The 24141-nt window shown below is 36.7% G+C and overlaps 1 protein-coding gene across 1 annotated transcript in view; it reads right to left on the bottom strand.

The window, feature by feature from the left end:
• Positions 1-7282: 7282 nt before the first annotated feature.
• LOC143229394 (hillarin-like) overlaps positions 7283-24141 on the bottom strand; it is a 35849-nt gene continuing 18990 nt past the window's right edge. Inside the window, exons 2-7 of the mRNA XM_076461674.1 lie at positions 18045-18161; positions 17160-17447; positions 14752-14907; positions 14479-14561; positions 11246-11389; positions 7283-9409 (exon numbers count right to left, since the gene is read on the bottom strand). Of these exons, the coding sequence (XP_076317789.1) occupies positions 8305-9409; positions 11246-11389; positions 14479-14561; positions 14752-14907; positions 17160-17447; positions 18045-18161 (1893 nt within the window). The 3' untranslated portion in view covers positions 7283-8304. The remainder of the gene's footprint in view (positions 9410-11245; positions 11390-14478; positions 14562-14751; positions 14908-17159; positions 17448-18044; positions 18162-24141) is intronic.

Below are 24141 nucleotides of genomic sequence, written 5' to 3'. Positions count from 1 at the left end.
CCAGGTGGTTAAGACACTCGACTCGCAATCTGAGGGTCGCGGCTTCGAATTCCCGTCACACCAAACATGCTCACCCTTTCAGCCGTGATGGCGTTATAATGTGACGGTCAATTCCACTATTCGTTGGTAAGAGAGTAGCCAAAGAGTTGGCGGTGAGTGGTGATGACTAGCTGCCTTTCCTCTAGCCTTACACTGCTAAATTATGGACGGCTAGCGTAGATAACCCTCGAGTAGCTTTGCGCTAAATTGAAAACAAACCAATATTATATGGTTGGACAGTGTTAAGCCGTGGAATAACTCTGCGTTGCTCTTTCACTTTGTGTTTGAATACTTCACAAGAATAGAACTAGGCACCAGCAATGGTTGCTATTCTGCATGTCTTATCACTGTGTATTATCGTACTTTCTTGCAACATGTCAAGTTACAATTGATGTGATATCTATATCGTATCTTTATCAAAAAGAAGTTGAAGGACGTTAGCGTGGCCCTACAAAGGCACAACGGTATGTTTGCGGACCTGTAACGCTTGAAATCGTGTTTCGATACCCGTGGTAGACAGAGTACAGATCGCCCAGTGTGTAACCTTGTGCTTAACTTTTGAACAAACAAACGTTACCATGTCTGTATAAGTTTCTAAATACTGCTAATAGATGGCGGCACAATGTTAAGCACTAAATGTTTTATCAATTACACCCTTGTGCAAATTAATTGAAACAAATGGTCATTTTACAATATTTTCAGCATGGCGGCCGGTGTAGGCTCGTTGGGCCCGCTGATTTCCCTTAATAGTCATTTTTACACACATACCGCGTCATTAGCTGGGTTTTGCAGTACGGTCGATCTATTTTTGGGATATATGACGAAATTTTGAGGAATATTACATTATTCGAAATTGCGTTAGAAGGGCAAGGAGACCAATCAAAAACAGCTTTTTAACAACTCAATGAAGAAAAAACTGTATCAATGGGGTCTGAAATACAAGAACTGGACGCAAGAACAATGGAGGAAGTTGTTATTCATTGGCTAGACTCATTTTTTCGTACAGGGTCAAAGAAGTCTGCATGTTCGCAGATCTTCAGGTGAGAAACTTGGAAAATCTCACATCAATCAGTTCGTAAAACATCCCTTGAAGAAGATGTTTTGGGGCTTTTTTAGCCACTATGGCGTCGGAGGCTTATATATCGTAGAAGTTATGATGCGAGGACCACAGTACATCAAAGTTTTGCAGAGAAGAGTTGTTCCAGAATTGAAAAAGAGATTTCCAGATGAATCTGGCATTTTTCAGCAAGATCTGGCTCCGTGTCACACATCGAAACTTGTGAAGAATTTTATGACTACAACGCGAATAAAGGTGCTGGACTGGCCTGGAAACTCTTCGGACTTAAATCCTATTGAAAATCTTTAAGCGATTTGTAAAGAAAGACTTCGGAGAAAAGACTGTACTACAAAAGATAAACTAATTTAGGCCATAATTTGGGTGTGGTACCGCGATCCAAAAATTAGTAAAGATTGCAGTCTCGATGCCAAAGCGGATTAATGATCTTCTGAAAAATAAAGGCAGTCATATCATGTATTAATTTGTGAGTAATATTTGGATTCTTAGAAATAAAACGCAAAAAATTAAAAAAATCGTAATTTTCCGTCTTGTTTCAATTAATTTTAACAAGGGTGTGTACTCTATTTCAAATCCTTGTATTGAAAGTATGTTATTTTGTGCTATCAAACGTTTTGACTTCTCAATATTGAAAGAGCTCACAACAGATAGCAGTAAATGACAAATAAATGTATGAATCCATAACTTGTTGCTGTTTTTTAAAACATGCTTTCTTTCTAATTAAATAAACTACAATGTAACATACTATGCTTATTATTTGTTGTTAAATTAATTAACTTATTACATTTTATTAAAGACTAAATTATTTCCGCCTCACATTAATACTACCATGATGATCCATAGAATCCATTAGGTGGAACGTTATCGTTTTGTTTTCGTTTCACACTAGTACTGCCGTGATTATCCAGTTTATCCAATGTGTTGAACGTTACTGTTTCGTTTCAGAACCAAAGTTAAACTGGACACCTACTAAATCATAACGTCTACACGTAAAACATACTAACTGGTTCTTATTGGTTAACAGCAAATTATTATTTGAAGATTCTTACTGTATATAACGAACTAAGTCTTTAAAATAACCTGATTGTGGAAACAGTGATACGTTTTACATTCCATAATAACCATTGGTAAGGACTACTACGTGAGTTTTTTCTTATTCATTCTGCAGTGTATATGACCTCTGGTGGTTTAGCGGTAAGTCTGAAAGCTTATAACGTTAAATATTGGGTCTTTATCCCTGTGGTGAGCAAAGTACGTCGTATATATCTACTGAATTGTTGTTAAAAACTTGATAACTTACAGGGGTGTAAAAATAATTAAATTACTGGCAAACTACATAATAGACTACCTGCACTCTGTCCACCACAGGTTGGTTGCAGTGAAGCAAAAAGCTACACAATAGGCTATCTGTACTGTGCCCACCAGAGGTATCGAAGCCTAGTTTTTAACGCTATAAGCTTACCGCAAAGCCACTGGGGAGCTGCATGGATTCTGAAACGAGATTGTTAATTAAAAGATCATTCACTATCATTTTAAGTTTCTAATTCAGAGGAATGGGTGAAGGAAACTTCTGATGAGGTTCTATATCAGAGGATAATCATATTTTCACTAGGCCTACTTTTCTGCTCACTCGTCAACTTCTCATTTGGGAAATACGGTGGTTATTCACTTCCGACTTCACACTTAAATGTCTACCAAACAACCATCTAGCTTAATTTCTGTCCACCAATAGACTTAGTCGGGATACTTCTCTCTTAACATTACAGGATTTATATTTTCTTTGTCACCTTCGCCAATTCACCAAACCTGTTACTTACAAGCGTTAATCTATATATTAAACACACTGAACGAAACTTGTGTAAAGTTGTAACAGAAATGTGTTAATCTTATAATCTTGTTTCCTACTCGTATTGATCTAAAAGTCAACCACCTGAGGTAAAACTTATAGAACTTTATACATACGTATAACTTTGATTACTGGATGTCGATCCATATAATTCTCCTACGTTTACGTTTTGACTTGTTTGTCCAAGATCTAGATGGAATGAAAGCTTAGAGAACGAAATTGTTTAACGATATAACGAGAAATATTGATTTAACATCTTCTTCTTAGAATTATCTTAACATTTTCTTTTGAAATTTAATTGTCAATTCTTCAACGCACACGACAGCAACTTCACGAGTTTATGTCATAGCTATCAATATTGACATCAATGGATTCCTTTTATTTCTAACACGTGACAATGCATCCAATCATCCAATCAATACAGTATATATTGATATATACTGTATATATATAATTTGTACGTAACAAACATCCAATCCACAATTAAATTGTTTTATTCAACCGTTGAAATCAAGATATGCAGATGTTAATCGAACCTGTTTATATTATTGCAGTTTCTACTCTTGATTTTGTTCGATGAAGGTAAGTATTAGTAATTTATTTTGATCTGTGTCATAAAAAATATGCATTGCGAAATACTGCACATTATGCTTTTGTTGTTGTTGTTGTGTTATTCAGTGCAATCGCCTAGTTAGCACAGTGCGAATAGAAAGTATATTAAGCTGTAGCTTCTAGGAGAAATGAGGTAATACTTGTTTCTTTCTTAGACCCATGATGGACTACAGTTTGTTTACTAGGGTTCTATTTCAGCAATGACAGCTAGTATCAATGCTTCCAACACATGTTTTTTAATTCACGTTGTTAGCACCAATGCAGATTTCTTCTGAAAGCAAATACGCCAGCATTATGCTTTCGTAAAAGATGTGTACACATCGCAAATGGGGAAGGGAGTTATCCTTGGCTTTCAATTTCAGTTTTTATTTGAAGACTTTTACACTTGAAAGTGACTGAATGTCCCGAGAGAGGAACTTTAATGTCAGACAAATTAAAAGCTTCTCTCAAATTGTTGCGAAAGAAGAAGAAACACAAGAAAATAAGAGTCATAAATAGATGTGATCAAAATCAGAATGTCAAAGAAATAAAGCACAGATGAGAAATCGTATCAAGAATTTTAAAACAAATCCAGTCGAAAAAAATCCAAAAACTGGAATTGTCCCTAAACAAAAAGAAGGACCTTATATGGACATTGTTTCCCCGCAAGGCGATCGAAGGCCGCCTGAAGGGATCATCTGTTTCAACCATCTGTGTTGTCTGTGAGTCAGTCAGTAGACACTAAAATATAACGTCACGTAAGGAACATTTAACGTAACGTTTTGTACTATCGTGACGTCAGTAAAATGTGCGCCTGCCATGAATCACTGTGTAGGCTACAACACAGCATGATATAAGAACTTGAAAAACAAGAAATAATATTATTTGTTACTCGTAATTTTGGTTTTATTTACTTTTTAAACAGAACATTTTGGGGGACCTTGCGGAAGTACATCTAGTATTAAATATATTTGGAGATTATTTGTCTTCCTTAACGGGAAATTACAACATTGTTCAAGCATAAACGTTTCGTCAAAAAATTATCCCTTCTGTTATTAAAAGTGGGTGGAAAATGGCCCGTTGCACACCAACAAACCTCCGTCTCTGCTGGCCTAGCATGGCCAGATGGTTAAGGCAATCGACTCCTTAACTGAAGGTCGCGGATTCGAATCCCTGTCACACTAAACATGTTCGATCTTTCAGCCGTGGGGGCGTTATAATGTGACGGTCAATCTCACTATTCGTTGGCAAACGAGTAGCCCAAGAGTTGGCGGTGGGTGGTGATGATTATCTGCCTTCCCTCTAGTCTTACACTGCTAAATTAGGAACGGCTAGCGCAGATAGTTCTTGAGTAGCTTTGCACGAAATTCCAAAAGATAAAACAATTAACAGTCTCTGCTGCCTGTGGCTAAAACTGAACCCCAAGTCGCCTTCGAAAATGAGACGGGCATAACTTAAAGAGATAAGATGTAGAGAGTTCAATAACATTGATAAATAACAGCGCCAGCAAAAAACCTGCGACGTGTACACAGTGTGAGAGGGACAGCAATACGAAAAATCGTGAGATATTTCTTTACAAGTAATTTACGGCAACTGTTACTCCCAGTAAATATGTGAACTAATTCTGTAATGTCCGTTGCGTGATCACGTACTGTCTGAATCAGAATATAAATGTACGACATCTTGACATTAACCTTTGAAAAAGTACGTGCGATGTATCCCCACGTATTTTCTCAAAGTAGAACTATATATGTTCAGACTTAAAATTTTTCATCTGATATAATTTCCTTAACATTTGTCTTTAATGATTTATTTTTAAATTTCGCGCAAAGCTACACGAGGGCTATCTGCGTCAGCCATCCCCAATTTAGCAGCGTAAGACTAGAGGAAAGGCAGCTAGTCATCACCATTCACCGCCAACTCTTGGGCTACTCTTTTACCAACGAATAGTGGGATTGACCGTCACATTATAACGCCCCCACGGCTGAAAGGGCGAGCATGTTTGGTGTGACAGTAATTCGAACCCGCGACCCTCAGATGATGATTCGAACGCCTTAACCCACCTGGCCATGCAGGGCCTGTCTTGAATGAAAGAATTAAAAAAATCGAAATTTTAGCCCCAGTTGTCATTTTTGTAGCTTCCTGGTGGAATGTTTTATTCAGATTATGTAATTAAATAAACTTTCTGCTGCGCAGACAGAACTTGTCGATAGACAACACAAAGAAGAAAATGCGCAGAGGTACAATGTTTGAAGTAGTGACAAAAGATATTTTGGATTTAAAACTTTACTTCAAACTGAAGTGGGCCCGATATGGCCAGGTGGGTTAAGCGTTCGACTCGTAATCTGAGGGTCGCGGATTCGAATCCCGGTCGCACCAAACATGCTCGCCCTTTCAGTCGTGGGGGTGTTATAATGTGACGGTCAATCTCACTATTCGTTAGTAAAAGAGTATGACAAGAGTTGGCGGTGGGTGATAATGACTAGCTGCCTTCCCTCTAGTCTTACACTGCCAAATTAGGGATGGCTAGCGCAGTTAGTTCTCGCGTAGTTTTACGCGAAATTCAAAAAACAAACAAAAAACAATCAAATTGAAGAAAAGTCTGTTCTTGGCAGGCTTAGAGACGACCCTCTTAGAAGAACTAAGTTAGACGCAACGCTTAGTTCTGGGTGATTTACTCAGACTATCGTGACGTTATTAACGAAAGATCTGGAAAGCTAATCATTAACAAGATAAAACACTGGAAGACAGTGATGTCAGAGACTTAGATATAGAAATCGTTGTTAAACATTGCTATTACTTCTTCCTCATGATAGCCATGGACGAGAAGATACTTTGGTAACAGTGCCAGATATTACCAGTGGTCAGAGTGGATTGTTTGTGTTTGTGCGGATATGTTGGAAAATAAAAGTGCTCTCCAGAAAACATTATTAGGGCTCTTTAAACTAAGTTCACACAGAGCTCTTGACCTCGGTGTACCATATTTTGGACTACAGGCGACATTGAGGTATTTGGTTAGATAGCGTATTACAAGAAGACAATAAGGAGCTTTGACAGATTGTTTAGGCAGAGTACTCATTGTGAACCTTTGTAGAATGGACAGCAACTGCCTGTTGTGGAGACACAAGTGTAGAGGACGACGTTTCGAAAGTCTTCCGCCTTTGGTCTTCAAGTCTTGAAAACTTATCAGTTTTATAGAAGTCAAAGGTTATGGACAATTGTTTTACACTTCGATCAGTTTATGAAAGGCAGATTTACAAGCAAAAGTTTAGTGCAATTTTTCAGTTTAAACAATAAGTTTCGGTTCATACTTTTAGAATTGTTATAAAACAAATAAAGCTTCTGTTGAAACTTTGTAGAAAGGACGGCAACTGCCTGTTGTGGAGACACAGTTGCAGGGAACGACGTTTCGAAAGTCTTTCGTCTTCAAGACCGAAACTTATTGTTTAAACTGAAAACTTGTCATAAACTTTTGCTTGTAAATCTGTCTTTCATAAACTGATCGAAGTGTAAAAAAAACTGTCCATAACCTTTGACTTCCGTAAAACTGATAAGTGATCTCATGTCATGTGTGGCGTTAAAGGAAAAAAAAAATAAACTGACTATCAGAACTGTAACTTTGTAATAAGTTTACTTTTGTTATCCCACAGACATTCTGGAAATAAAAGTTATTAAATGTATTAACTAACCATTTTATTGTGATGATAGAAAGAGTTTGCTCAACCCGATTAGAGTGGAAAATACTTTATTTTTAATCAAACAAGTTAGTATACTGTAACAGTAAGCCAGTGCTCGGTTTTCCGACATTTCTTTTAACATAATAATTGTACTTAATTCATTATTTAAAAATGTACAAAAGTTGTAACAAGTCTGTTTAATAACAGTTTCTGTCATCACCAGAATTTTACCTAGATTACGTCAAAACTTGAACATTTGTATTTTAACCGAACTGTACAGAAATCCATATAAATTTCATATAAATAACACAGATATCCTCAGTATACAAACGAACAGACATTAACAATAAAATACACGTGTAAGCAGTAATACTTGAACAACTTCTCCTTAATTTATTGGTCGTTTTATAATGTAAGTTTGTTCGGTAACTTTGTAGTATTACTATTTTATGTAACATATTTGCAAACTGGCATCATATGCAAATTCTTTTTACATTACATTAGGACTAAAAATTATATGTTAAAACTTAAAGGTTGTCTCATGTTAAATGAAACAAAACAGAGAACGTTATAAAAGATTATTTAACGTCATTCGATGATTATTTGAATTATTACAAATATATATATATACTAGGCCTATTTCCCAAGATTTTCCCGAAGTTTTCTTGGACTGTTTTCTTTTTTTTTTCAGTTGAGCATTAATTTAAATAATTAATTAATTAAGCATTAATTTAAAACAAGCAAAGCATTTTAGCGTATATAATAATTTCTCTCTTAGATACATATAAAGTAACATTCAATGGTAAACAAAAATAAGTCAAAACAAGTGGTTTTTTCAGAGTTAAATATTATAAATCTTAACTCGATAAATTTAAGAAATTGTGTTTCTTATGTCATTTCAAAATAAATTTTTCAAAATAAAATTAGATATAGGGTAAGTAATAATTTTGCTTGTCAGTTGTTGAAGTTTGAATACAAGTTAGATGGGGTACTACAAAATAAAAAATATTCTCTTGTTTCGTTTTTTTTTTATCTTTTCTTGTTTTTGGAGCTGTGATGAAACTGTTCTGTAAATATTAGCGCCTGCTGTTGATCAGATATTTACAGCAATGAGTCAGCAAGTGTTTATCAGAACTTGAAGAGCTGGAGGTCATCTCCCGCGTGTAAATGTCCATGCCATATTGGCCTTCCTCTGGAAAGGTCACAAAGAAGGTAACCATTTCGCCGTCTATTGTATGAGACACGTATTTAGACAGTGTCTTCTCCTCCGTTCCATTTTTATGAAGAGTTGCTATAAAATCCGTAAGAGGACGCGACATTCGAAACTGGATCTCCAAATCACGGGCAGAAAAGATCAAAGCGTCATCATGGGTGAGAGGAATAAGACCAAACAATCTAATCGCCTTCATGGGTCCCCATTCCCCGCTTGCACAGTCTGGTAAGGGGACCATCACCGTTTGAAGATCTTCACAGACAATTTTAAACTTGCAAACGCTCTTGAATTTCATTGGTTCTCCAGTAAGATACTCTTGGGGAGTGACAGCATTAGCAAAAATATCCAGCAAAAAGGCACCACTACAAGGGGCGTGTACTCTGAACGATACAACGTTGTCCACAACGGACTGCATGACAAATCTCTTGAGACTTACACCATCATACGTGGTGATGTCACTATCAAAGAATTTTAAGTTGTAGTGAAATATCAGGCTCGATGACATATGGTACGGCATTCCAATTCGAACCGTAATGGCGCCACTGCTATCAGTGTATAATACTGCCTTTGTTTCTTCATCAGGCATGTACAGACCGTATCGGAAGAACAGCGACCGCACGAAAGGAAGAGCTTCGAATTCTCTTAGGCTAATTGGTCTTTTTAATAACTGCCATTCCGTTTGCAGAGGAAAGAATTCATAAATAAACTCCTTAGGATCCGTTAGAAAATAATGGTCGTCATATTCGTATCGTAAAGAATCTTCTTTGCTCTTGCTACCTGGTTTGGGAACTTCTTTAGCGTTCACCAGATGGCGCGCACCCCAGTTACATTGAACAAAACGCCACGCTCCAGCAACGTAAACAGCATTCCAGGAATTTCGGAAACTGGTGTCTTCAAATAGTACACCTGGTTGATAACCGGCGCTCTTCGAATAACCTTTGATTACGACACAGTGGAGACCAGCATAGCTATAACAAAACATATGCAAATTTATAACTCAAAAAGTGTTTTTCTACCTCCCTTCAAACAGTCCCCCGCTGATACAGCGGTAAGTCTGCGGATTTACAACGCTAAAATCAGGGGTTTGATCCCCTCGGTGGACTCAGCAGATAGCCAAATGTGGCTTTGCTATAAAAAAACACACACCCTTTCAAACAACCGCCAGCTACCTGGTCGCTAAGTGGTAAAACAATCGGTAACCCGATATGTATCTTTATGCTTACTAACAAACAAAGATCAAACGATTGCATTATTCATAATTTATAATGACTTACTACACTTCTTACCTTCAAATAGCCCGGCATGGCCAAGCGTATTAAGGTGTTCGACTCGTAATCCGAGGGTCGCGGGTTCGAATCCCGGCCGCACCAAACATGCTCGCCCTCCCAGCCGTGGGGGCATTATAATGTAACGGTCAACCCCACTATTCGTTGGTAAAAGAGTAGCCCAAGAGTTGGCGGTGGGTAGTGATGACAAGCTGCCTGCCCTCTAGTCTTACACTGCTAAATTAGGGACGGTGTGTATGTAAAATAGAAAACTATTTCAAAAGTATTAAGCAACCAGGGCCTTTTATTATATATTTATTATTATTTATTATATACTTCCCTCTCACTTGGTAACAATATTTCAAGGTGTGTTGACAAAAATGGCCATTCATGACCATTCAGCGTCAAACGTTTGTCGTATAACCTTGGTCACAAGACGTTCGATCTTTTTTCTAAACACTTTTAACGCTTACATTTTATCATGCATGACAAACTAGTCACTTTTATTAAATATTTATTAACCAAATTTCAGGAGAAGCACACAGCTAAATAACAACAACAAAAACCAAATAATTCATGATATTTGATCTACTCTATATTCAAGACCTCATCGGCTAAATTCTTAAGGTTACTGAGTACTTTATTTGAGAGATGAAACCTATTTATGTATTTCAGAATTTTCATGCGAACCAACGCAAAGATTTATCTGGGAATAATAGTCGCTAATTTTGAACTGCCAGACTTTAGGTAAGGTAGCTAGTCAACAGCACCCACTAGCAATCCTTATTTAACTTTCATCTGACAAGATAATTGTATAGAAGTGGATAATAATTGAATTGGTAGTTCCTATAGCGTACCCACGGCTTCAAGATGTGAAACGAGTTTTTATGGCAACGGGTTGCAAACCATTAACCCCCGGATTCACGACCTAGACAGTTAAACACTAAACCACACCCTAGCGGAAGTTAATTGTGTGGTGTTCCCCATCCACGAGCAACATTTGGTAAAATTTAACATGCATGCCAAACATCAGTTTGCCCAAACACTAGATGCATACTCACAAAGAAATGTTCGATTTTAGCTTTATATTCATCAAAATAATTATAAATGTTTCAATCGATTTAAAAGACGTTTTACAGATTTGAAAACCATTATTTCAAATGCTGCGTTGCCCCCCAGTGGCTCAGCTGTATGTCTGCTGACTTACAACGCTCGAAAGCGGGTTTTGATACCCGTAGTGGGCAGAGCATAGATAGCCTATTGTGCAGCTTTCCACTTAACAACAAACAAACGAGCAAACAAACTAAATGCTACCTAAGACAACGTCTTCTACCATTCTGATAAAGATCCTTGGTGTTCACGGTTAGAAACGTTCTCTTCAAAATACTTACAGAAGATGGAATTCGTCACAACTAACTAAATAAATCACCATTTGTTTTGAAACTACTAAATAAACGGATAGGGGATCCACATTCATCTCATATAATTTTCTTAATTTTTACATAAAATTCAAAAGAGATAAAAAGGAAACATATATACCTGCATAGGCGCTTGAAGAGCACGTGATAACTCTCAGTTCCATGCTTGATTCCCCGCAAGATTGCCATTGGTGTATCAGCGTTAATGTCATCGTCAAATATCATGGTATTCAAATTCTTCACGGTAATCCATCGAAAAATTGACCTACAGACGTTCAATTCTGGTTATTATGGATGCAGTATAAAAGTTAAATAACCTATCACGCAGTTACTATTACTTTAAAAGTCTGGTCTAGTGAGACAGTACAGTAATTCATTTTTCTACACTGAATTTTAGGTTTTCGTCTATTACAACGTTACTCGTAAAGAACGTAGGAAAAGATGGAATTGGAGCAAATTCATTCGTCATACGAAATACGCAGGGTGCACCACTAGCAGCTTTGTTTACATTTTTGTGTGCTACTCACGTGCTAGAATGGATCCGTGTTATTAACAACGTCATGGACCAATTAGAAATTTTATACATGAAACGTGTTAGAAAACCAACGAGGTCCATTTGGATTTGTTAGTTTTGAATTTGGAGCTGAGTTACTCGAGAGCTAACTGTGCTAACCGTCCCCAATTTTGAAGTGACAGTATAGAAGGAAGACAACTAGTCAAAACCGTCTTCCTCAAACGTTTGGGCTAGTTTTTATTAACGAATATGGAGATTGATCGTAACATTCTAATGTCCTCACAACTGATGGGACGAACATGTTCGGTGATGGAATTCAAACTCGTGACTCTTAAATTGAGAGTTGAGTGCCATAACCACAAGGAGTGTATTTGAAACCTTTTGGGAGTTCTAGGGTTAAAGTTAACAGGATAACACTAGCAAACACTTCCGGACACTCATCTGAGGATCCAATTTTACTTAATATGTATGTTTAGATATATTGAACTTGAAAGTTAAGGTCAAATGATGAACAACATCTTTATACCCCACAAAATATTTGTTTCTTTATTACCTTCATGTGGCCTAGCATGGTCAGGATGCTTGACTCGCAATTTTAGGGTCACGAGTTGGAGTAGCCATCGTACCAAACATGTTCGCCCTTTCAGTCATGTGAACGATGGCCAACCCACTATTTGCTGATAAAATAGTAGCTCAAGAGTTGGCGGGGTTGGTGTTGACTGTATGCTTCCCCTCTAGTCTTTCACTGCAAAATTAGGGACGGCTATCGCAGAGATAGCTCTCTTCTACCTTCTCGCGAAATTCAAACTACCAAACTTTAATGCGTCTTTCAGGGGCACAAATCATTTCTATAATCTTTACTTTCTACTATTACAATCAAACCCAACTGCTTTGAACATGTTTTAATACAACCCTACTAGTGACCTATACAATAAAATTATAAGCTCGTTAGATTTATATTCATTATTTCTGTAGGTGCAACCTAAATCCCTCTTTTAATTTTGAAAATGGTAATTAGATCAGTTAGAACAGGAGTCTTCTATATTACGTATGAGCAATTCACTGGAGGACCCAGGAAGTGCCTCACTCCAAATTTGCATGATTTCATAAATATATATGTGAGCGCCCTCTATATTGCAAGATATAGGAAGGAAGGAAGCCCAAACAAGTGTTTATTTGATTTTGGAGTTTTATCCGGAGATATTTCATCACACTTTTGCTTCTCTCATTCCTTTGCCTTTCTGTTAATATATTGTTGGGCATTTTGCAATGACAAATATTAATGTATAAATAATCAAACGAAATATAACCCTTTTATGAAAATGACAACACATAACTGTTGAATATACGAGTCAATCTTTATTCGCTTCCGTTATGTCGACTAGAAAAAGAACATCCATATTTCAGCAGGTGCTGTCATCTCTTGACAAGTTTCGAAGCTGCAAATGCGCTCTTGAGTTAATTGGAAGACGTACAACTGCAACCAGTTTACCTGCAATATATATGCAAATGTGTGTATACACGCACACGAGCAAACAAAAGTACCTGCCCCCAGTGACGGAAAAGTTTAACTTAATATATCAATTTAAATTATTTTGTGGATTTTAAAAAGTTTAATCATGTTGTTGTATTCCTGGTTTACTTAAGAGCCAAAGGTTTGAGTCATTTATACCACCTACCGTAAAAAATAATTGTTAAACATTTCAGTTAGGCTAAGAACCACTCAACAATAACATACGGTAAATCTACACTTTTATCCTTTAAGTTACGTTATATTTTAAAATGTGAATGATAGTGTTGTTAGTTTTTCATAATTTAATGTAAAATATCCTTCTTGTGAAATATAATTTGGTATCAACATTATTCATGTCTGTTCTACCGTCATTTCAGAAGTGAATGTTGAGCTTTGTCTGCGTGCACAGCTTTTCAAACACGGCGCAGGAAGCAGCTGAGTGAAAACGGAGAGACACCCAATAAAGATCAAAACACGACAAATAATTTGTATTTGGCTATTAGATGTCTTTCCTGTTAAAATATACAGAAACAAAATATTCATCTAACTTCTCTATCCTTTACTAATCAGTTTGATCTGTTAAAATTGATTTGTCAAAATTAAACTCATTGAAAATAAACAAGGCAAGCATAAAAATGCTGTATATGTAATAAATAACAATGCAGTATCGCCATCTAGTGCACTTTAACGTCATTTCATTATTTCCTTTAAATAAACAGATGCCGATTATCTGTTTAAAAGACCAACTAGAATTCACAATCATTGTGCCCTTTAGACAAAATCATGGCGAACATTAACGGCATTTTGGGGGGTATTTTATTATAAATTAACGGTTATACAAAAATTAACACAATCATGTTTCAAACTAAGTTGGAGATTGTGGTCAAACAAATTATTACCAAATTATAAGTATATTATTATCTTCTAATGCAAAGTACCTTTTTATATTGCTATTATCTTCACACAAAGCTACTCAATATGCCATCTGAGTTTTGTTCACCGTGGGGGAATCGAACCTTGGATTTTAAAATTTTGAAAGAGAAATAAAACAGAAGGTCAGGAAAAAAAACAAATAAATAGTGTCAAAATGCTATATTCATTCCACTTTGCAAGAATCCAAATACATTTACTCTTGCAATATATTTTATAACCGATGTATTCCATACAGAATATGGTCATTTTTATAGCGAAATCTATTTGCAAATCAAAAAAACTTTTACAGAAGCAATCAACTAGGAATTCGGATATGTTCAAAATTTACGTTAAAAATACATTTATAAAAACTTTAGTTTCATATAGTGAGTAATAACTTTAACTTTTGCTTTACCTAGCTTTTTCTACGTCAGTGACACATTGGCCAATAAGAAGTCTCACTAAATCTGTGAAAGTCACCTGATCTTCTTGCGCCACCTAGAGCAAAAAGTACATAACAAAAAGGAGCTTAAGTTTATCTGACATTTATATTTCAAAGATTTGATAAAATGCGTTAAATTTGCAATTTTTTAACCATGTCAACAAAAAAGAAAGCGAAAACTGAAAAGAAAACGTAACTATAGTAGGCTTAATATATTTACGAAGCTTAAAAACCAACGGTACGTACGTTTATAGCAACCTGGTCCAATTCGGCAAAGACCACAGGATCATTATAGATATCAGATTTAGAGAGCTGAGGAGGACTTGGGGGTGGAGTGTGTGTGGGGTATGGAATTAACTCCCCTGTGATGTTGCTCTCTCTCTCAGAGTAGATACTTTCCCTCTGTAGAAAGAAAGGGTAAAAAGTAAGCTTCCATGAAAACTACCCAGGGAAAATATCAATAACCTTAACAAATGTGAATATGGGATTGCACTGCTTAAACAAATATAACAACGGTACAAGAGTAGGTTAGAAATTGAGAAACAATATTACAACCATAAATCTTCCTCATGATTCAGGCGTTGTGACAAAGTGTGTGCATTCGAGACATTTTTGCTAAATTTCAATATTATGTTTTGAAATTACATAAAACAAGACGGTCGTTCCATTTAGCAGTTAATTCCATAATTTCAAACTGTTGCATTACAGATTTAACGAAACCTAGTATTAAAAACCTAAGTTAAATATATCAGACAAATATTATCACATCTCACCAGAGGGATGTTTTGAGTCATATTTCTTAAGCTTAAAATTCATTAAAACTAGTAATACAAATAATGTTGATGTCAGAAAACCATCGAACGACAAGTTATACGTGTAAAACCTGACAGAAATTACCTGATTATAAAGTTTATTACAACATGTTATTAAGTTCATGAATCACTTCGTTCGGTACAACAAAACTGTAAATTAACAATGGTGAAAAGGTTACATTTTTCTTGCTAGTTATCAGCATTACTCTTACGCGGACTCCCTACAGAAATATTTTCCGGGGGAGGGGACAATGTTTTGTTTGTTTTGTTTTTTTTTAATTTCGCGCAAAGCTACACGAGAGCTATATGCGCTAGCCGTCCCTAATTTAGCAGTGTAAGACAAGAGGGAAGGCGGCTAGTCATCACCACCCACCGCCAACTCTTGGGCTACTCTTTTACCAACAAATAGTTGAATTGACCGTCATATTATAACACCCCCCCCACACGGCTGAAAGGGCGAGCATGTTTGGTGCGACGGAGATTCGAACCCGTGATCCTCAGATTACGAGTCGAACGCCTTAACCCACCTGGCCAAGCCGGACCTCCGGGAGGTAACAAAACATTTACGTAGTGAATCAGCTTTACAGTGTAAGTCAACAGACTGATATAATTTGTGTTATGTTTGCTTAAATGCAAACAAAAATTTACAGTTCTAATTTAAAAAAATATATATTTAGTTTAATTGCGATGTTAAGTTTACATTACATTTTGTGCAATTTTTGTAAAATGTAAGGAGAGCAAGTGCTTCTCTTGCCTTATCCTGAGGCCCCATGTACAAAAGCTGATGAACATTGAATAAGTAACTTTGGTATTTTGTAATCTGTTTTTCCAGAAATCATACTTTAATACATTTCGTGGCTTGTTAACCTAAGTTTTACTTCTGAACGGGCCCGGCATGGCCAAGCGTGTTGAGGCGTGCGACTCGTAATCTGAGGGTCGCGGGTTCGCATCCCGCTCGCGCCAAACATGCTCGCCCTTTCAGCCATGGGGGCATTATAATGTGACGGTCAATCCCATTATTCGTTGGTAAAAGAGTAGCCCAAGAGTTGGCGGTGGGTGGTGATGACTAGCTGACTTCCTTCTAGTCTTACACTGCTAAATTAGGGACGGCTAGCACAGATAGCCCTCGAGTAGTTTTGTGCGAAATTCCAAAACAAACAAACAAATACTTCCGAACTTGGATTTTTTTTTTCACCTTTATGTGTGTGATGTTTATCCAGATTCTTTTGGTTACATTACTTAAAGATGTGCTTCTATTTTGTTGTTGTTGTTGTTTTAGATTATTAGGTTTCGGATGTATGCTTCACTCAGATTAAATCTTCGGGATCGATTTATTTTTCAAAAGTCTGCCACAAAAGCAAATACTGGAGAAAATTTGTGGGCAGCAGACATAACACGAGTTAAGTTTATACATTTACCCAAGTAAGACGCAAATTATTTTATGTCAAGAATTTTGAGTAAGAGGAGTTAGGACATTCCTACAAAGATCTATTCAGGCGTAGATGGAATGTTGTTATTGGTGACTTAGCATTATTCTAATTAATTCTTAACCTTACGTTAACGAACAAGTTTTGATGTATACGAAAGTCATGATATAACACTGAATTCCCAGGGAAACTGCTATGTTTCAATTAGAACATCTAAGGGACACTTCGTTTGTTTTTAATTAGAGCGACACAAGTACGGTTTCTGAACGAATGTGAGTAGTTTTACAGTAGATTTTAAATTTAGATGGTTAATCACCTCAGAACGATTCTTCAAAATCTTGACTTACATAAATAAGTAATAATCTTCAACAAAAAAAATGCATACTACTACAATGTACAGGCTACACCAACATACCCTTTCCAATTCGACTCGCTTTTGGTTAATAAGGTTTATCATTTCTTTGCTGTGTTTGTCCACCAGGTCAGCCGTTGCTGCACGTTCCTGCTCCAGAAGCTTTCTTGTCATAGATTCTTTCTTCCTGTCAAGTTTTATTGTCATGTTTTTCTCAAGGTCTCGCTTCTCCTTTTGCTGTTTGAGAGTTAGCGCTCTCTTCTGTTCTTCGGTTGAAATCTTCTTTTCCTTTGTTCTCAGTTCGACTTGGAAACGACTCGTCAGTTTTCCCAGCTCTTTTTCCCATTCTTGCTGATTACCCAAACATAAATAATAAAACTTGTATGTCGTTTAACTCTCAACATCACTTGTTACTGACAAACTGTTACTGCCATTCATACGACTTTGTTTACGTATTTCTCAATCTTGAAAGTTGAACACAGAAAATATAAACTCGAAATGTCAAATGGTAAACAAGCAAACAGAGAGGGTCAGCTATTCCTAGATAATCGTCAACCGTAAGTAGTCACGTTACCTACATACTATTATGGAAGATAACTTTCCAAACTCGAATAAATGAAACATATAATGAATCAAACAATAGTTCTGAAGCTAAGTAAGGAAATCCGTACATTTCCTAATTTGTAATTTTACTTAACGTAATACAACTCTCTGGTTATTAATAAAACATCGTAGTAAAATGTAAAATTAAAACTGTCCAGGATAACTATCTTTTTAACTTGGCGTTATTGTTAAGCACTCGTTTTTAATTGGAATAATAGTTTCAAGTACTTTTGTCTACAGAACATTAATTCTGCTCACCCGTGTCACAACTGTCTATTATAAAAATAATTGTAGATGAGTAAAGTTGCGAAATCAAATTAATTTTTAATTTCTTCTATAACATACTTGAATTGCGTGGTTAATATGCGTTTCTTCTTCTGCTCTTTTTTTCGCAAATTGTCGATAGAGGGCGTCCTCTTCAGCTCTATGTTTCATTTCCAGACCTTTCTGTGTATCTTCGTCCTGCGAATAAAAATCACAAAACACGTTACCGGATTATTCAACTAATTTTTATTCTTCTTCTGATACGACTGCAAGTGATAAAAAGAAAGATATGGAAAACACTACTGGAAAGTTTCAAATGTAACTATTGCAGCCTTGATTACATTTTCCACCGTATGAGCGTGTTTTTCTTATAGCAAAGCCACATCGGGCCATCTGCTGAGCCCACCGAGGGAAATTGAACCTCTGATTTTAGCGTTGTAAATCCGTAGACATACCGTTGTACCAGAGGGGGGTCTCCACCGTAAGAGGCACATAAGCTTGTAATTAAGCTGAAAGATGCACAATATATGCTATCTGTGCTGTACCTATTACGGGTATCGAAGTCCCATTTTCGGTGTTACCAGTCCTCAGACATGACTCGAGGTGGTTAAGACACTCGATTCGTAATCTGAGGGTCGCGTGTTTGAATTCTCATCACACCAAACATGCTTGCCCTTTCAGCAGTTATAATGTGATGGTCAATCGCACAATTCGTTGATAAAAGAGTATCACTCTTCGAGATGGGTGAATGATGACTAGCTACCTTCTCACTAGTCTTACACTGCAAGATTAGAGACGATTATTAACCTGAAGATGACCTAGGAAGGTCAAAACGTTTTTCTCTCCTTATCAATAAAAGTGTTAATACACGTACCAGCCGTTGTGAGATACATTTTTATTGAAAATGGGTTTCTCGTCATCAAGAAAAAAACCAAACCAAGCCTTCAGACATACCACTGGACCATAGCCTTCAGACATACCACTGGACCATTGAGAGTCAGTGGTGTAGCATACAAACTTATCATTATGAAAACTGAAAATAATATTTGTGATCATATTAATATAACGATAAATATCAGTTTTAAACAGGACATATCGATTTTCTTGTTCTAATATGTTTTATTGCTGTCCTGAGTATCTTGTAACTGCTGCAATGGTACAGCTTTCGCTCAGTTCACGTTCAACTTCACCTTAACATTTATGCGACGTAAGCAAGCTAACCGGTTCCAACTGCATATGGACAATGACGTCACAGCACGTTTGAGATGCACTGTAAATATATATATCAGTATACCACGTAGAAATACCACATCATGATACGAATTTATCCCGACGAAATACTGCAATTTAAACTTACTGAAATCGGTTCTCATTGATTTGGCATACGAAATGTTTGAATGAATCTTTTGATTCGTGAGATATAAAAGTTTGAATGAATGATTTCGCTAGTACAGCAGTACGTTTACGGACTTACAACGCTAAAATCACGGGTTCGATACCTCTCGGCGGGCTCAGCAGATAGTCCGATGTGGTTTTGGTATAAGAAAAACACACACACACACACTCGTCTTGAGAAAAAAAAAGATAAAGGATTTTTGTTTGTGGTAAAACACATATTTGTTTGTGTCATATTAAACACCTGGTACAGCGGTGACTTTACTGAATTACATGGCTAATATAAGAGGTTCGATTCCCCTTGGTGGGCTCAGAAGATAGCCCAATGTGGCTTTGCTACAAGAAAACACACATATTTACAATACCACCTGTTTAAAGAAATCGTAATTTATTTTGCGTAAATCGCCAACTATTATGTAATTTTCACGTCTGAGAACTATGGACAAATAATTATTAAGACGTTAATTTTATTGTATTTAACATGTATTTATGAAAACATGGTTTTAATTCATGTTTTTTTCTCTTCACATCAAACATGATAAAGAGCCACAGCCACACCCAAGCCATATTCTACATCACCGTGAACATTGCCACGTGATTCTCACGAGAAGTAAAAGGTCGTTACAGTATTAAAATAATAATCAAAATTTATTAATCAATCAGTGGATTTATTTCGATCGGAAATTTATCATCAGAAATGATAAAACAAAACCAATTCAAATTTGTTAAGCACTTTGTTTGTTTGTTTCTTTTTAACTTCGCTCTAAGCTACACGAGAGCTGTCTGCGCTAGTCATTCTTCATTTAGCAGTATAAGACTAGAGGAAAGGCAGCTAGTCATCACCACCCACTGCCAACTCTTGGAGTACTCTTTTACCAACTAATAGTGGAATTAACCGTGACATTATAACATTCTCATGGCTGAAAGGGCGAGACTGTTTGGTATGACGAGGATTCGAACCGTCGACCCTCAGATTAAGAATCGAGCGCCCTAACCATCTGGCCATGTCGGGGCCCGGAGAGGAAGAGAAATAGGGCTTCCCTTTCTTCAACCTCACATGATTCTCTCTTCTGTGTATTAGCACTTTTTCTAGGCAATTTTTAAAATTTAATTTCTCATCTAATTACTTAGTAAAGCAACTGAATATACACAAGTCGCAATGAAAGTAAGGTCCCTTCTTATACAACTTCACACTGAAAGGCTTAAGTGAATAGTTTAGTGCGCATGCCTTTTACCAGCCGACCAAAAATAATTAGTTATACTTATCAGAAGACATAAGTATAATTGTAATGATGTGTTGGTTCTCAAATTACACACGGTTCTTCACACAGAATATTGGTCTCACTATTCTTTAGGAATATTATTTATTCTGAATTATCAAATAGCTATGATATTATTGCATTTGTCATTTTAATACGAAATAATGACATGGTTGTTTAGAACATGGTTTCTTAAATGCCGGTCCTCGGACTCTACTGGTTCTTAAATTAAGTTCTACCGGTCCTCAGCATGTCTTGGCTGTTGAAAACACTGACACTTAGTTACGTTTTTTTTATTTTGTTTTTGTTTCAATATTTGAGGACTAAAAGTACCTTAAGGATTAGTTTATGTTTTTTCAGTCTAAAGAAATGGTGAAAACTTCTAGGGGGGGGACTTTATTGGTCTGTAATTGTCAAAAGTTTGAAAACCGCTAGTTTAGGATATTTCTAACTTGTATTTAAAGCTATTGCTTATTATAGTATACCAATTTAAAATATTTACAATTTGCTGCTGGTTAAAACTGTCCATTACATTTACCAAAAGTCTTGATGATTGGCAAAAATGACGTCACTTATCTGCTTCACCTTTTGATCACAGACATAAATTTTGTACATGCTGATGAGACGAATAATTATAGGCAAACACGAATTGTTTGTGATGTGGCAAAATACAGCAAATTTTTATGTTATTTGAGAGACAGCCTATTTACAACATTATTACGACTGGAATTAGCCAGTCTGGATAGATTACTATTTTAGAGCTGTCAGTCTGACACCAGGGAATTTTAGTATTCGTTTGCTTTGAATTTTGTACAAACCTACACGAGGGCTATCTGCGCCAGCTATCTCGAATTTAGCAGTGGAAGACTAGAGAGAAGGCAGCTAGTCATCAACAACCAACCGCCAGCTCTTGGGTTACTTTCTTAGCAGCGAATAGTGATATTAATCGTCACGTTATAACGCCCCTACGGCTTTTTAAAAGGGCGAGCATGTTTGGCGTCACGGGGACTCGAACCTGCGACCCTCAAATTAGGATTAAAGCGCCCCTAACCACCTGGCCATGCCGGCCCGTTAGTATACTTATTCATGGGCTTCAGATAAAACACGTCCTTTAATAAAGTCGCATTAAAAATATTGGTATATCGAGTGTCCGACCTCGTAAAACTATAAGATATAAAATGTAAAACCTGCATATTTCACTGAACCAGCTTGTCTCTCTTCTGGCTTGCTTCATTAAAACAAAACACTAACTAAAGAACACCGATTATGTTTAAACAGATGGGTAATAACTCAAATTATGCATTCGTACTGTGCTTTATTATGTTGTAACTTCGTATTTTGCTTATTAAACAGTCATGTAAACACCCTCAGATTTCAGGATGACTCGTAAACTTGGTGTTCATCTCACTGTTTCACTTCAAACGTATCATAAAAAGTCACTGTAAATTCCTTATTTCAGCTGTTGTCCGAGTAGCGATATGTCATTCTTACAGGTTACAAATTAATGGTGTTTTCTCTTTTCTTGGCGTCCATTCATCTTACTTCTCTGTAACTCTTATTCTAAAGTGTTCACTGGGAAGTTTTTCGCTACAGTCTGTGATTAAGTGGTTGTAAGTTCCAGTCATTGAAGGGAATGCTGTGAGCACTCCCTTCATTTTTATACGTGAGATTCGAGTTGTTGATCCAATATAAGCTTGCTTGCAGCAAGGACAAGAACATTTGTACACTACCAGCGGTTTTTTTTGTTTGTGTTTTTTAAAGTAGGCGCTTTCTCTTTATAGATATAAAAATTGTGTACCCGTTTATCCGGTTTGAAGATTACTGACTTGGAGATAAGTTGGGTGCAAGATATTTTTTTTTACTTTATTTTTTAACCTGATGCTATGGAAACCAGTGAAAGGTAACATCAAGGTGACAGGACATTTAAGAAAGTTGAGGCCAGGCATGTTGGGGCTATAAACCTTATTGACATATTCAAAAACACTTTTGTCGATTACTGCGAGAAGGCTACCAGAATCAAGGAGCATGCGCATAACAGCCCTTTCAATAACTCTAGAATTTACAACCACCTAAGTGAAGACTGTGGCGAAAAACCAAACAGTGAACACTTCAGAACAATAGAATCAGTGAAGAAAGATGGAAGGACGTCAGTTAGAAAAGGAAGTACTCCTAATTTGTAACTTAAGCTGAACAATCAACTAGCTACGTCACAGCATGTCAAACTACGATCAACCTATCGTGCCCGAAATGGACAAAAGGTGAAAACTTCATCTAAGAAGCAAGTGTCAACGTCTAATGAAAAAGAAACTCTCATGTCGTTCTCACACGAATAAAAGCAGTCTCACTACACGTGATACATATGGTGGAATATATGTTAATGAACTTCATAATTTCTGCTATTCTTGTATAAGTATGTTCAATCTTTTACTGTATAGTTATATCTTATTTTTATTCTGCTAGGTCTATAATAACACAATATTCGCATTCCATCTTTAAGAGAAAACAAATCAAGAAAGTAGGTTACGAGAGGGATCATTATGTTGCAAAAGAGGCCATTTTGTCTTCAAAAATGCTCAAAATCAAAGCGCTTCCCGAGATTCTTTCCCTGAAATACAGCCCGAACCTCATCACGTTTACTTATATTTGCGCACGGTTATGAATACTAATTAAATCATAATCACGGGCTTGACACCAATCGAGTACCTTGAAATACGAAACATTTGTAGGCGTAACTTCTTAGAGTTTAGTAAAGGGCAGATTTCTTTTCATTTCAAATTCCTAAACACTAGGCGCTATTCTCACTGTTTGTTTGTTTGTTTGTTTAGGAATTTCACACAAAGCTACTCGAGGGCTATCTGTGCTAGCCGTTCCTAATTTAGCAGTGTAAGACTAGAGGGAAGGCAGCTAGTCATCACCACCCACCGTCAACTCTTGGGCTACTCTTTTACCAACAAATAGTGGGATTGATCGGACATTATAACGCCCCCACGGCTGAAAGGGCGAGCATGTTTGGCGCGACCGGGATGCGAACCCACGACCCTCAGATTACGAGTCGCACGCCTTAACACGCTTGGCCATGCTGGGCCTTATTCTCACTGAAACTATCTCCTGTGAGCGCTCTCAAGTTGGTTGAATATTACCCAATCGAAAGTTTCAATATTTTCATCTTTAATAACTACGTGTTTATCAGACACATGAAAATGATCGAATGCATAATGTCACTCGTGGTTTGAGCAGCGAACTCTGCGTGTGTTGAAATTCTCCACGTGTGTACTCTAAGTTTCAAAATTACGACCTTCAAATTCATTCAGAGTAAACGTCTGTGATTGTCAAGTTGCGTATTTTTGTTGCTTTTCTATCTTTACGTGGTGCGTCTTGGAAAATACACTTTTCCAATAATTTCGCTACTACATGATGCCATCACATCTTTACGTGCAGTGTGAGCTGCCAAAATTTCTTTGTGGTTGTATACCTTGTTGTTAAGCGCAAATCTACGCAATGGGCTATCTCTACTTTGCCCATCA

The sequence above is a fragment of the Tachypleus tridentatus genome, chromosome 1 (assembly GCF_004210375.1).
Source record: "Tachypleus tridentatus isolate NWPU-2018 chromosome 1, ASM421037v1, whole genome shotgun sequence".
NCBI lineage: Eukaryota > Metazoa > Arthropoda > Merostomata > Xiphosura > Limulidae > Tachypleus > Tachypleus tridentatus.
This window is presented reverse-complemented; position numbering and strand designations above follow the sequence as displayed.